The sequence below is a fragment of the Carettochelys insculpta genome, chromosome 2 (assembly GCF_033958435.1).
Source record: "Carettochelys insculpta isolate YL-2023 chromosome 2, ASM3395843v1, whole genome shotgun sequence".
In the NCBI taxonomy this organism is placed as follows: domain Eukaryota; kingdom Metazoa; phylum Chordata; order Testudines; family Carettochelyidae; genus Carettochelys; species Carettochelys insculpta.
Window position 1 is genome coordinate 261,908,594 of NC_134138.1, and position 13,807 is coordinate 261,922,400.

General features: G+C 41.9%; 1 protein-coding gene across 6 annotated transcripts in view; it reads right to left on the reverse strand.

Annotated features, from left to right (window-relative positions):
• The window catches only part of UBE3C (ubiquitin protein ligase E3C), a 181,985-nt gene that overhangs the window by 115,627 nt on the left and 52,551 nt on the right, over nucleotides 1-13,807 (reverse strand). For 5 of the 6 annotated variants that reach the window (XR_012644076.1, XM_074985064.1, XM_074985065.1 and 2 more), the window contains exon 11: nucleotides 7,343-7,429. The exons of the other annotated variant lie outside the window; for it this stretch is intronic. Coding sequence is in view for 4 of the 5 variants with exons in the window: in XM_074985064.1 (XP_074841165.1) it covers nucleotides 7,343-7,429 (87 nt within the window). In the remaining variant the exon portion in view is untranslated. The remainder of the gene's footprint in view (nucleotides 1-7,342; nucleotides 7,430-13,807) is intronic. 6 annotated transcript variants of the gene reach the window in all.

A 13,807-nucleotide genomic window follows, 5' to 3' on the forward strand; every position in this document is an offset into this window, starting at 1 on the left:
TCAGAGCTGGAAAAAGAACTTGGATCTTTTAGGTCACAGTCTAGTTCCTTACCCACAAGACCATTCTCCACTTGTAAGATAAATCAGACAACCTAAAACAGTGGTCGGGAATCAAAATAGCAAGAAAAGCCATTTTTTCCAAATTGGTTAAAAAAATCATTAATTCAAGAGCCGCAATGTACATGAATGAGATGGTCCTTAATAAATAACATCAAACCATTGTTTTTGCAACCCTTTATTTTAAAATCACACAGCGATTTGTAATGAGATGTGTGTTTACTGCAGGACATTCACAAACTTTTTACATATTCTATTTCCTCACACTTTACGTGTGTGTTTGCACCGCTGTCTTCCTGACTTTCACTCCCAAACCCCTCTCTCTCTCTCTCTGCAGGACACTAGGGGGAGTTTTGAGTTCACCTATCATTTGCTATTTAGATATGAATTGTTCATTTTTGGGCTTTTAGACATTCACCATTTATCAAAAATAACTGAGGGGGCTATTTTTTTTTATTTTGCAATTATAGCATCAGGAGCCACAAAGAAGTCCTTAAAGAACTGAATGCAGCAGACCTCTGGACTAAAAGATCTTCACCACCTCTAAGTACTATGGCCCAACATGAAGAGTTCTCATATGTTTTATGGTATTTAAATGCACCTCAAGAAGAAGATACATGCAGAAGACACATCAACATACAGAAGGACTCTGGAGAAAGGACTGGGGGCACAAATTTTAAATATTACACTATTCTAATTAATTACTATACTTTATTTAGATACAGATGCAAACTGAAATAATGCAAATTATATTCTTAGAAAAAGATATTTTCATAATTCATTTTTAAGTGAAAGTTTCAACACAGTATAAATGTGTAACTATCAGTACGCATAGATGCATATTAAGGTCTAAGTACCCTGTGGCATCTCTACATGTCATTTAAATAACTTGAAAGCACTTCCTGTTCATAAAACAAACACTGCACCATAGACAGAAGAATCTCAGAATCCAGACACAAAGGTGTTTCTAGCAAATAAATTCTGAGATCAAAGGCCATGTTTTATTAACCCAAGATGAGATTATCACTTTATTTCTGAAAGAGAAAGCAACAGAGGGGCAGAAGGGTACATCACGGAATGGACATGTGCCACACATCTTGAAGAATCACAGAATCATAGAATACTAGGACTGGAAGTGATCTCGAGAGGCCATCGAGTAATGCCCCCTGCCCTCATCACAGGACCAAGTACTGTCTAAACCATCCCTGATAGACATCAATCTAACCTGTTCTTAAATATCTCCAGCGATGGAGATTCCACAACCTCCCTTGGCAATTTATTCCACTGTTTGACCACCCTGACAGTTAGGAACTTTTTCCTAATGTCCAACCTAAACCTCCCTTGCTGCAATTTAAGTCCATTGCCTCTTGTTCTATCCTCAGAGGCCAAAAAGAACAGGTTTTCTCCCTCCTCCTTATGAAACCCTTTTAGATACCTGAAAACCACTATCATGTCGCCCCTCAATCTTCTCTTTTCCAAACTAAACAATCCCAATTCTTTCAGCCTTTCTTCATAAGTCACATTCTCTAGACCTTTAATCATTCTTGTCGCTCTTTTCTGGACCCTCTCTAATTTCTCCACATCTTTCTTGAACCATTATGAAAAGTTGGAGTAAAGCTGAAAGGCAGAACCGAACCTGGGACCTCAGCACATGGACCTCTACCACATGAGCAAAGAGCCAGCCAGCTCTCAACTAAAGCCACAGAGTAGACTTGTTTTTTATCTGATCAATTGGTCTAAGTGCCACTACATGGGACAGTGAACCACACCCAGTATGAAAGAGTTACATTAGCAACTGTTTTCAAGTTTTACATATATACATTCTACACTTAGTGACTCTCAATAAATTAAATAGGCAGAGAATTCCGTTCACATACACACAGACTGAGGTACAGTTTGACCGAATCTGGCATTCTCTCTTTAATACCGGGTAATAGCATAATGGGAGGAGAAAGCATGTACTGTTGACTAGATTGCTGCTTTGCAGATTTCCACGACAGGGATCTGCCTTAGCAATGTCATTGAAGATGCTTGTGAAGTAGACAGCCAGCTTGTCTGGAGATAAGATTCCTGCCGGATCATAACACGTTTTATACAAGAGGAAATTCTTTTGAAAAATAAATTGGAAGAGCTTTAATTCTGTATGCTATGGCATGTACAGTTGGGTGGACTGCTGAAATAGTTTAGTCTTGTGCTTATAGAATGCCAGTGCTCATCTCACATCCAACATATATAGCCATTGCAAGTCCCTATTTGTGTGTGACTTTGGGCAATACTGAAACTACGTAAGTGAGACACTTCAGATTAGACAATAAATATGCCTTATCTTTAAAGAAGTCTGTGTACGGTTGTTCAAACATGAAGGTATGCACTTTAGACACAGTTCTGCCAGAGATTATAGCAATTAGGAAGACTGGCTTCTAAGAAAGGTAGAGTAAGGAGCATGTCGCTAGAGGCTCAAGTGGTGGTTTCATAGGGTTAGACAAAACTCAGTTGAGCTCAGAATGGGAAATGGGCTTCCTTAGTTCACAGAACAATCTTTTCAGACTGCTAAGGAATTTGTTATTCATTAGATTTAAGCAAGGAGCATCAGGCCATTACATGAAGAATTCTGAAGTTTAGGTGCAGTAGCTGATAATGGTCCTAAAACAAAAATCTACTTTACTTACAACAGAGTTGGAGTTGCCACAGAGAAAACCAGAAGGTTAGAGAACTAGTGTTGGCAAGTCACACTGAGACTATTCACATAAGCCAGGAGTGGTCCCGCTGGACCTCTGATTCCACTCTGTATAGTGGTAGAATTGAAGAAAAAACATAATAAAACTTTCCTGCCTAGGGTACCAGGAAGGCATCAGTGACAGAACACAGATAGTGACCTTCTACAGAGCAAAATTTGTAACTTTTTTTTTTACTTTTTTACAAATAAATCTATTTGGGGATTCCCCCACTGCTGGAAAAAACATCTTGCTTCACCAAGGCAAAGAGGCCACTTGTGGTAACTGGAGAAGGACCTGCTCAAGTGATCCGTCAGCTTGTTCTGAGACACCGGAAGGTAGAAGGCTTCAAAATTAATTGAATGGGCCTTGCTAAATTCCCATAGGTGAATTGCTTCCTGACACCAAGATGACGACCAAGCTTCTCCCAGCCTATATCATCACTGCCAAGTTGTGCATAAGGACAATCAGGTTATCCCCTAAAATGAGGTAAGAAAAGACTGACAGGCAGGATAAACCACCTTGAGTTCTCTGACACTGATTGAGAAAGTGAGGTTTGTCAAGGACCAAAATTCAGAGGCATCTCAGGTGAGCTCCCCACCCTAGAGTTAACACAGCTGAAACCACAAGCATTGACAGTTGAGGGCAGAGGAAGGCAAATCCTGCACAGATACTGAGAGGATTCAACCACCAATTCAGCAAAATTAGAACCTCTGAAGGGACGGTGACAGCCTAGTGTCCAGATGTAGATGGCCTGGCAAGTACAGGTTGAACGCCTCTTGTACGGCACCCTCAGGATCTGGCCCAAGCCGGATAAAAGAATTGTCTGAATGAGAGAAAGTCATCTTACCTCAGCTTCCGCAGCTCCTCACTGACTGCAGGTCCCAGCAGCCATCCGCTGCGGCTCCCTGTCGGTCCCAGCTCCCCCCTGCCGCCGCCGCCCCCCCCACCCCCATGGGTCCTGGCAGCTGGTAGATGACAGTAGGCACAGGTTTCTGGGACCTGCAGGTGTCAGGGATCCCAGGCCGGTGGCTGATAGCAGGTGCAGGCTGCCGGGGCCTGTAGACTGCCAGATGAGGTATGTTACCAATAAGAGAATTCCAGTTAACAGAGGTAGAAGCTGTACACTGATGCCAGCCAGAGCTGAAGGGTGTAGCTTTGCATGCTATACTACAAATGTGCATGAGACCATGGGCTTTAGAATATCATACATTTCAAGCTGTTGAGATTTGCGACAAAAATTCATCCAGAGACTGCACATACTGAAATCCTTAGTATGGGAGGTTCACTCCCAGAAGAGAGTCCAACAAAATGCTTGTAAAACTCTGCAGTGGGCAAGGGATAGACAGTGGTCAGGCACCTGCAGATGTTTCCATCCTAAAATATCCAAGAACTGGTGTTAACTCATATTCCTATGATTGGCTGAAGTCATCATGGATGCACTCCCCCTCAAATTCTCTACTGCAGTTCCCCAATGCTTAGGGATGACCATTAATCTGTGCCAAAGTGTTTGTAGGCCTCAAGCCTTGGGCCAGCAGCTGAAGCCAATGTCTTACAGGATATAGGTCTAAAGTTTCCTTGCACTACTGCTGAATAAAATGAATGCTGAAGATAGCTCTATGGGCTAGACTTGGCTTTCAGGGAAGTAGAAAACCCTCACTCAAATTTAGCAGAACCTCATCTATGGCTCCCACATGAAGAAAAGATTAGCCCTTTTGGACTGTAAGTTCTTTGGAAGAGGAATTCCTGAAAAGGGATACGGGGAAAGGTGTGGAAAGGAGTGGCAGAAATACATTGGAGGGTGTTTCCCACTTCTACAGAATCCAACACCCCATGGTCTGCATGCATTGAAGCAGAGGTAGGAGGAGGTAGAGGTCTATGCCTATGATCCCTACCCTTCCTTCTCTCAATCTCCTATTATAGTGCTGCAGCAGAGTACTGAAAGGGCTACTGAGACATGAAGTGATTGCTGAAAAGGGTTGAGTTGTACAATCCAATAGACTGTAATGTCTACGGAGCTTACTGTTGATCTGCTCTGAAAACAACAAGGAGTTTCCCAAAGGTAGGTGCCACATAGTCCATTGGACCTCTTGTAGGAGCCCAGAGAACTACGCCAGGTACTCTTAAGCATGGTCACTGCAAAAGCCCAAAAGCTGAGTCAGTCGCATCCATTTGCGCCAGGGCCTTTGCCAAACGATTTTCTGTCATCCACTAGTGAAAAGAATTTCTGCCTAGCCTCTTCTGGAAACAAACGCCTTGAAAGTTCAGTATGGAATCCCATACACTAAAAGTCATACCTGCCCAATAATGCATGCTGGTTTGTAATCTTGAGCTGCAACCCTCCAGTAGAATGAACTTTCCTTTCAAGCAGGTCTAACTTCTTTCAGTCTTTTGATATTGTGATTGCACCCTGATTTCTCTACCTTTTTCTCTCACTCTCAGCAGATATCACCAGGGACCCCAGGATCAGTGTTCTCTTAAAGATGTACACTTGTGCATTTGCTAGCGAGAAATTCAAATGATGCCCAACTGGTTAGCAGAGCACCCACAGCTAGGCTTTTTGTTCCTATCAGTGGTGCACATTCTCACATGCAAAATACATTCCACAAATGGATGGAAGAAATCTGCACAAAGAAGGAAAAGATTAGAGGGAATGTTGCCCAGAAGGGTAATAAACTCTCAGCCCTGGAAGGATACATAATACTTGTGCTCAGTCATCTTTCAAGTTGGGGTAAGGGAAGCAGATACTGCCACAGTCCATTAACTAAAATAACCAAGAGTCCTGTGACACCTTGAAGATTAACAAATTTATTTGGGCACAGGCTTTCATGGGCTGGAGTCTACTTTGGCAGATGCATAAAGTGGAAATTTCAGTATGGCAGAGATACTTGCACATATGCAAAGATGAGAGTATTACACATTCTTGCTGAACTGAAGTTTCCACTTTATGCACTGGATGATGTGGGCCTCAGCCCACGAAAGCTTATGGCCAAATAAATTTGTTAGTTTTTAAGGTGCCACAGGAATCCTTGTTGATTTTGCTGAAACAGTAATTTTTCTTTGAAAATAGTTCATTAACTGAGTCCTTAAGATGTCATTGAGAGACAGGGCCACTCTGGAAGCACTGGCAGCGGCCCTATCGTCAACCAGGTGGTAACAGGGTTCTTTTATTTCCCCCACCTATGGCTCAAGACTCAAGACAATCCTTTTTAACATTTTTCATGTGCCTTACACTCTTCTGGGAAAGGTCACATGCCCCCCCGCCTCCCTTTCCATCCCCAAGACTGCCTTATCAGGGGAGCAGAAAAAGGAGACAAGCACTGGGTACAGACGCTCTCTCTCTTTTTCTTGATCTGCAGGTTCCTGTTAAGCTAACTCTTGAAGTCCAGTCCTAGGCTCAGTACCAGAGTTAGGAATGTGTGCTGCCTAGTGGCTAGGTGCTACATCTTTTTCAGGTTGCCAAATAGGAGTGCCTGGAACACAACCTGGAAACTGGGGAAAGACCCAGAGACTTCAAAAAGGCCACTGGAAAGGGCTGGGCCCTCAGTGACCTCCTGGCCAATGACTAGACATTACTCCTGCAACAGGATCCACTGAAAGGGTGGGAAAGTCTCAAGGAATTGATCCAAGGACAGGAAATATAGCACTCAACATCTAATTCAGAAGACATTTCCTTTCACTGACCATGAAGAGTGACAGATAGTGCTGGTGACCTGCGCCAAGGTGGAGAGGCCTGTAGAGAAGCTTCCACTGTGGGTTTTCCCCTGGGGTGGTACCAAAGCACGCACCATCAGGGGTACATGAGGATGGCATGATACCCAGCATTCTAGCAATCCTGCCAGTTCTCTCCTCCACCAACACCAGTAGTGCCAACCCTCATACTGCCAGCAATACTGGCACTGACAGGGTCACCCTGGGAAATGCTAACATCTTTTATGGGAACCAAAGCATCGAAGTGCTTGGGTTCAGACCATATTCTACTCTTATCCCCACGACTAGCAGACTTAGGTGCCAGGGATCTCCACCTTTCAGTGATCTTTTTCTTATACCACCTCTTAGGCACTGGAGATGGTGAGCAGGAAAACAAATAGCAGGTAACAAGCCATTTTACCTCTAGCCAATAAAGTACATCTACAAACAGAGTAAGGGTGTAAATCCAGGGGCATACTGTTTTCCTCACACCTATCGTTCAACTACCTCTATCCTGCATTTCCGGCCTCTAGACCAGTCTGCCATTCCCACATATAGGGCAGAACTCTTGGATTTCTGCTTCAATTTGTTCAGAAAGCACTTTCAGTGTTTGCTAACAGGAACTGGCATAATCAGAAAACTTTAAATGTCATCATCAATATTTTAAAAATAAAAAGCCATTTTAATTTTTATTCTAAACAAAAACTAAGTTAAACTCCCACAAAACAACTGAAATGTCTTCTGAGTAAAAACGTTAAGGTGTTTGTTTTGTTTTTTCCTATCATCATATTTGTCCACTGTGTCATTAATTCATCTTTCCTTTTCACAAGACATGCAATATTATGAAATTAACTCAAATGTAGAAATGATATAATACACACCCTGTAATCATTTGTGTAGTCATTGAAGAGATTAGGTACCAAAGATGCCTCAGGAACCTGGCATTAAATGCTAAACTGTAAAGAAGCCTGAAAGCGAAAAAACAAATTATATTACTAAAGTAAATGAAAGTTGTCATACAAGAAAATCACATTATTTTTCTACCATGCCTTTCAAATCAAGCATTTCCCAAAATGATGTACAAAAATATAAATTATGATTGTTTTAACCAGTTTTATTATATCTGACTATGAAAAGATTTTGACCTGTTTAAGAAAAGGAGTAACAATGTCATAATGCAAAACCTAGCAATACTGCAATGTGAACTGCACAGGCAGACCCTTGCACCTGCATAGCACCACATTAAAATCTGTATCAGACTGCAGTACAGAGGCTCAAACTTATACAAAGGAACTAGGCACACATTAAACAGATCTTAAATGCCTCAAAACCTGAGTTATTTTATGAAAAAACATTATAATCCTGAGATGGGAAAATGGCAGATCACCGTGTGGCTTGAATCATCTTAATTAGCAAAGCAAGTTGATACAGATTGTTTTAAAATACAAAAAAACTTTATGGCTACACCTACACTGCCCCCCCACCATGCAAAGGGGGCATGCAAAAATGGATGCTTGAAAATGCAAATCAGGCACTGAATATGCAAAACAATGCCTCATTTGCATTTTGATCATTCTTTTTGCATGCCCCTTTCAAAAGGGAGGACAGCGCAACCCAGCCTATCTGAAAAGAGATTAACATGTCTTTACGAATAGCTAATCTCCACAAAAATAATCAGTTAAAAATATAATATACTTCTATTTTATGTGTTCACATGCAAATTATGGAATCAAATTCACTAGGGTCTCAACATTTGCGAGGGTTCCTTGTTCAGAACCCCAGTAAATGCTGAATTTCACGTATATGGCTCCTGCTAGAGGGTCCCGGGGGAAGCGGCTGCTCCCGAAGAACTGAATTCACAAACATTAAGTTCGTGCATCTTGAGACCCTACTGTACATTCTTTTTTAGAAAAATCACATAAGAATGAAATCCAAGGACAATGTTTGTTCTCACATATGCTATGTCTACACTAGCCCCAAACCTCGAAGTCCCCTTATTCCTGTGAGCAGATGGGAAGAAGACTTCAAAGTAGGCAGGGTCCTTTCAAACAGGAGCCCTGTCGGGACGAGCCACGCAGCAGCAAGCCACGTCAATTTCAAAGTGCCGCGGCCGCCCGCATGCTAATGAGGCGCTGAATATGTATGTCAGCACTTCATTAGTAAACTTTGAAATGGCCATTTACATGGCCATTTCGAAGTTTGGGGCTAGTGTAGACACAGCCATATATATGCATTCCTTTTTTAGTTTAGTTTAACAGGAGTTGCATCCACCAGGGTACATACACATATCCACCTGAAGGCAGAAAACGGCCCTTAAGTATATTACACGTGTATTTAAAATTTGTCATATACTTTCACAGATTAAATGTCTCATCCTTCTGTCACCTCTGAAATAATGTGCTTAAAATATCAAATTCCCATGTAAAATTCCTACACAGACTACAAATGAAAAGTTTCATAAGGTCAAAAGCTGCCAAGAATCTTTGTTTTTGCAGGTGGTAGGTAAGTATCATGTCAACCAATGCTTTCCAGAAATTCATGTAAAGCTATCTCCATTTTTCTGATTCTCAAAGAGCTTCAATAATTACCCAATGCCAACAGCAGCTTCCAAACTCTCTTAATCAGAATCCATAGTGATCTAACAAGCATAATGTATATTCTCAAAGGTTCTCAATCCCCTCTCTCTTCAAAGAGCCAAACATACCCAAAAATGATACTGAAAAGAGAGCAAGGATGAACCTGAAGGTCTGCGTGGAAGAAACTAAGTCATCTGGATGAGACAGAAAACTGGCACTGTTTTTCCAAATTTTCAGACAGTTGGGAAATATACAGTTAATTAAAAACCACACTAGGTACATTTGCATCACTCTTGCTTCCTTTTTTAACATTTAAGCTTATTTCAAGATTTCCTCTTTAAACACAAACATGCCAGAGACAATGGGTCTCTGGGTACTAAGCTGAAAGTTTTAAACAAAGCCATCTTTCAGTATCAAAGAGAAAAGAATGGAGGCAATTTTAAACAGTTGAACACATCTTTCCACCACACTCCCATAATCACAAATTGCCTGGACATAATTTAGTTCAAATATTAACCCAGAATTCACTTTTTTTTAAACCAGTCATGAAAAATGTCTGCCTGAAAGACCATTTTCTTATGAAGTTATGAATAACCGAGGAAAAACAAGTGTGGAACAGCGGAATAGAAGGTCTTCCTCTCATTCTAACTACTTCCTTCAAGAGATACATGTAGGAATCAAGATGGGAATATTTTTCCCTCCCAGGGAAACTCAAGATTATTGGGCTTTTTCTTTCCTCAGCAGTGTGGTGGGTTTATACTTGCTAGGATCATCCAGATACCTCTCTCAACTCCCCACTATTGATGCACCTAAATCGCTCCTGGGCACTCCATAGTTTAGTCTCCTGTAAAACTCTAATCTAATTCCAGTTGCTGGACTTGACATGGTGGTAACTGTGTAGCATTTGGTGGCCTGTGATGTACAGATCAGACAAGACAATCAAGATGTTCTCTTCTAGCTTAATCTTTTATGATAATTGAGAATATAGAGCCTTAATACCTACTAAATGTACAGGTGCTGAGAACATCCCCCTTTCTTTAAGGGAAGGAACCCTAGTCAACAGACATTTCCTTATAATTTTCAGGCAAACTTATTCTAACCTCCCATCTACTGAAAACCCTGAAGAAAATTCCAGAGAATTGGTGCACATGCATATCCCTTAACACCTATTAGATATTACACAGAGTTTGAAAATACTTGGGTGAGATTTTCAAAGGTAGGTACGGCCGTTACCTTTATGTGGTTTAAAATAAAAATAAAAAAAATAAAAAGCTTACATTATTCGTTAGAGCAAGTCAAAAAATGAAGGAAAAAATGATACTTTAAATTCATATTTTAGTCAACATCTCACCCACTCTAAACTGAAACACAGCAAAACATTTCCACAACATTTTTTCATTGAAATCTAGTACTTGTGATTTAATATATGCATTATATCATAATTATAAATTGTTATAAATATGTTATTACAATGTATAAACTAAGTGGGTCTGTTCCACAAGAGCTCATCACCTAATAAACCATATTGTTAGCCTTTTAAGTGCTACAGAACTGCTTTTTTGTTTTGAGCTCTAGCTGTTCTCTGTGCTTTAATGGCAAAAGAAAATCCTTGTGTATAGGAACTTTTCAATTTAAATTATACTAAACATATAATAAAAATGACAGATTATGGTGGGAAGAGCATAAAAAAGTACAGGGAAGAAAAAAAACCTATGAGCAAAGGAACAGGCTACTGCCTTTGGGAATAATTTTTCCATGGATTCATACTATTTTTTTACGTAAATTAAATTCTTCTGAGCAAGGACACAGTAAAAACTGAGAAAGAACCTCAAGGTTATAAACATACCAGGTATCCAAATGCTGTCTACATTGCAAGCATGTGCACATACACAACACTGGGTCTCAAATTCAGCCCACAAACAGGGAGATTGTGGTTGCTGCTGTTGCTGTTGTTTTGTCATTTATTAACAAGTAAATTTGAGCCTGAAGTTCATGTTATATACATGCTTCTAGGATTTTTCCCTTCAAAACATTATCATCTCATTGAAGGTTTACACAGTACCAATAAAACACGAGCAGCTTGGCAGACAATGGTACAGAATACAACCATGAATAATACGGAAATTTATGTTAAGTGCATCAGGACCAAACCCTATTTGTATGAAAAGTGATAGGAGCCCTCTGAAGTCAACAGAGAGATAGTACTTCTATTTAGACAGTTTCATGTCAAAGACTATACACATAAGCTTAATCTTTAATTAATAATATTTGAGTCTATCTGAAAGTGCTTTCATCCAAAAAAATCCAAAAGTCTCACATGAGCTCTAGACAGTTAAGTAAACTACTCAGATTCAGTAAGAGACAAATTATCTCTTGTTTTGGTATTACCAAACTTCCTTAAGACAACAATCATTTAGTTTGACTGCACAGACTAAAAGGCCAAAAGCCAAGGAGTCTGCAAAACAGATTGGTTTATTGCCCAGTAAATCAGCACAATTGTACTATTATCATTATTGTGTTACATGGTTACATCTTTAAAATTATAGATTATGCCAGAAAACCAGCAAGAGCATTAAATTTAACCGAAGGTTAAAGTGATGGCAAGCCTGTCTTGCCCTCAATGCTGAAATATCAACTACAGAAGAGTCCAATTAAATCTTCAACTGCATCCCTCACCATTACAGTATTGTCATTCACCATATATTCTCCAATGCTTGTTTTTTATATTTCCTAGTGCTTTGTCCAATAGTCCAAACTGAAATGAGACTATTTCACAATTTACCATTAGGCAGATATGGAAGTTTAACTGGAGGTTCTTCCAGATGTTTGGTCCCTATCCATATGGAGGTGCACCAAGTACACGAGTTTGGAAATTTTTAACATGAAGTGTCTATTGACCCACATATGCCCACTTCTCTGTGCACCAAACAGAGTGTATAAAGAGCTATGCAAACAGACATCTCTCCAAATCCTCCTCCTCCTGCAAATCCAGTCAGGATCCAAAGTAGTGGGAGAAATGGGGGTACTAGAATGCAGACAGGGAGTACATCTTGACAAAGCACCAGTTACAGGTAAGTAATCTCCATTTCTTCTGCAAATGATGATCCCTACGTGAATTCTGTGGATCAGTAAGCATCAGTAAAAGAGAGGGTGCAAGCATGCAGATGGCATTAAGTCTGTTATACTGCCATTGCTGAAGTTGTATATGTAAAAAGTCTACAGCAATGTATAGTGCTTAGAAAGGTATGGATGGAAATCCTGATAACCACCCTACATATACTGTATCTAGCGGGGGGATTTATCTTGGAAAGATGTCACAGAGGTGGCTTGCACTCTGGTAGAATGGGCTTCCACCCTCCCCCCAAGGGTGGTGCAACAGGGAAAATATCCGAGCTATTTGGAAGAGGAGAATGACGCAGCACGACATCCACCTAAGAGAATCTATGTGCTGATAGTGGTTAACCCATTGATTTTTCTGCCAGGGCGACAAAAGGTCAAAGTCATTGGTTTTCAACCTGTGGCATGCAGATCCCTGGGAGTGCGCAAACTGTATCAAAACTTACCAAAGGGGGCCCACTTCTCTATTCAAAAGAATTTCAGAGTCTGCAAATGAGAAAAAGTTAAAAACTACTTGACTACGTATCTTTCTAACTGCTTTCATTCTCTCCAGAAACATCTACAGGGATTTAAGTTTTTTCTCTTCATCAGAAACATAGGCTGCGTTTACACTACAGCTCTGTTTCGAAAGAACATCTTTTGAAAGAGAACATCGAAAGATACTCTTTCAAAATGGAGCATCCCCACACACCAGCGGGGACTGAAGGTTTGGTCTGTTCTTCCAAAAGGCCCCCAGCCAAATTCTGAAAGACAGCATCCACACGTGCCAGGGCACTCTTTCAAAAGAGCAGGGGCAGGAAGTGCCACAGGCAGAGTCACATGGTAGATGAGCCCTTCCGGGGTCAGCGCCCACTGTCCCCTTAAAGGGCCTCCCCCGTACCTCAGCCTGCACACTCCGAGGGCCAGCAACCCTGTCCCCAGGCAGTGCAAGAGCGAGAGAGAGCGCGCGAACGAGTAGAGGTGGCATCCGGGGCCCTCATGGACTCCGAGCAGCACCCCCGCTTCATCACAGCTGTGGCCACTGCCATGGCCATGGTCCTGGCCACTGTGCTGCAGCGCCTCCGGGTGGGCACCACAATAGCCACCCTCCTGGATGCCATCCTCAGGGTGCAACTTCCCCAGCCAGTCTCCCAGGTCATCCACAAGCCGCGACTGGTGGGACCGGCCGGTGCTGGAGGACTGGGGCGACAACCGGTGGCTACAGAACTTCAGGATGATCAAGGGAACATCCCTGGAGCTGTGCACTGGCTCACCCCAGTCATCCAGCACCGAGACACACACTTAAGGTTCGCCATTGCCCTATGGAAGCTGGCCACCCCAGACAGTTTACCAATCCATCGGCCACCAGTTCGGGGTGGGCAAAGCCACTGTCGGGGCCATCCTCATTGAGGTAAGCTGTGCCCAGCTCACACCTAGACTGCCTGTGGGGGACAGCCTGGTGACAGGCACTGTCGGGAGAAGGGTGGGCATCTGGGGGACAAGCACGGGCAGGCAAGCTGCACTCCACCCCATACTCATGAGTGCATCCCCTACGCCCTGCAGCTCATCCAGTCGATCAACAAGGTGCTCCTCAGGCAGCTGGTTTGCGTCGGGGACATGGATGACGCCATCCAGGGATTAAAGGAGCTGGGCTTCCCCAACTGCTTCGGGGCC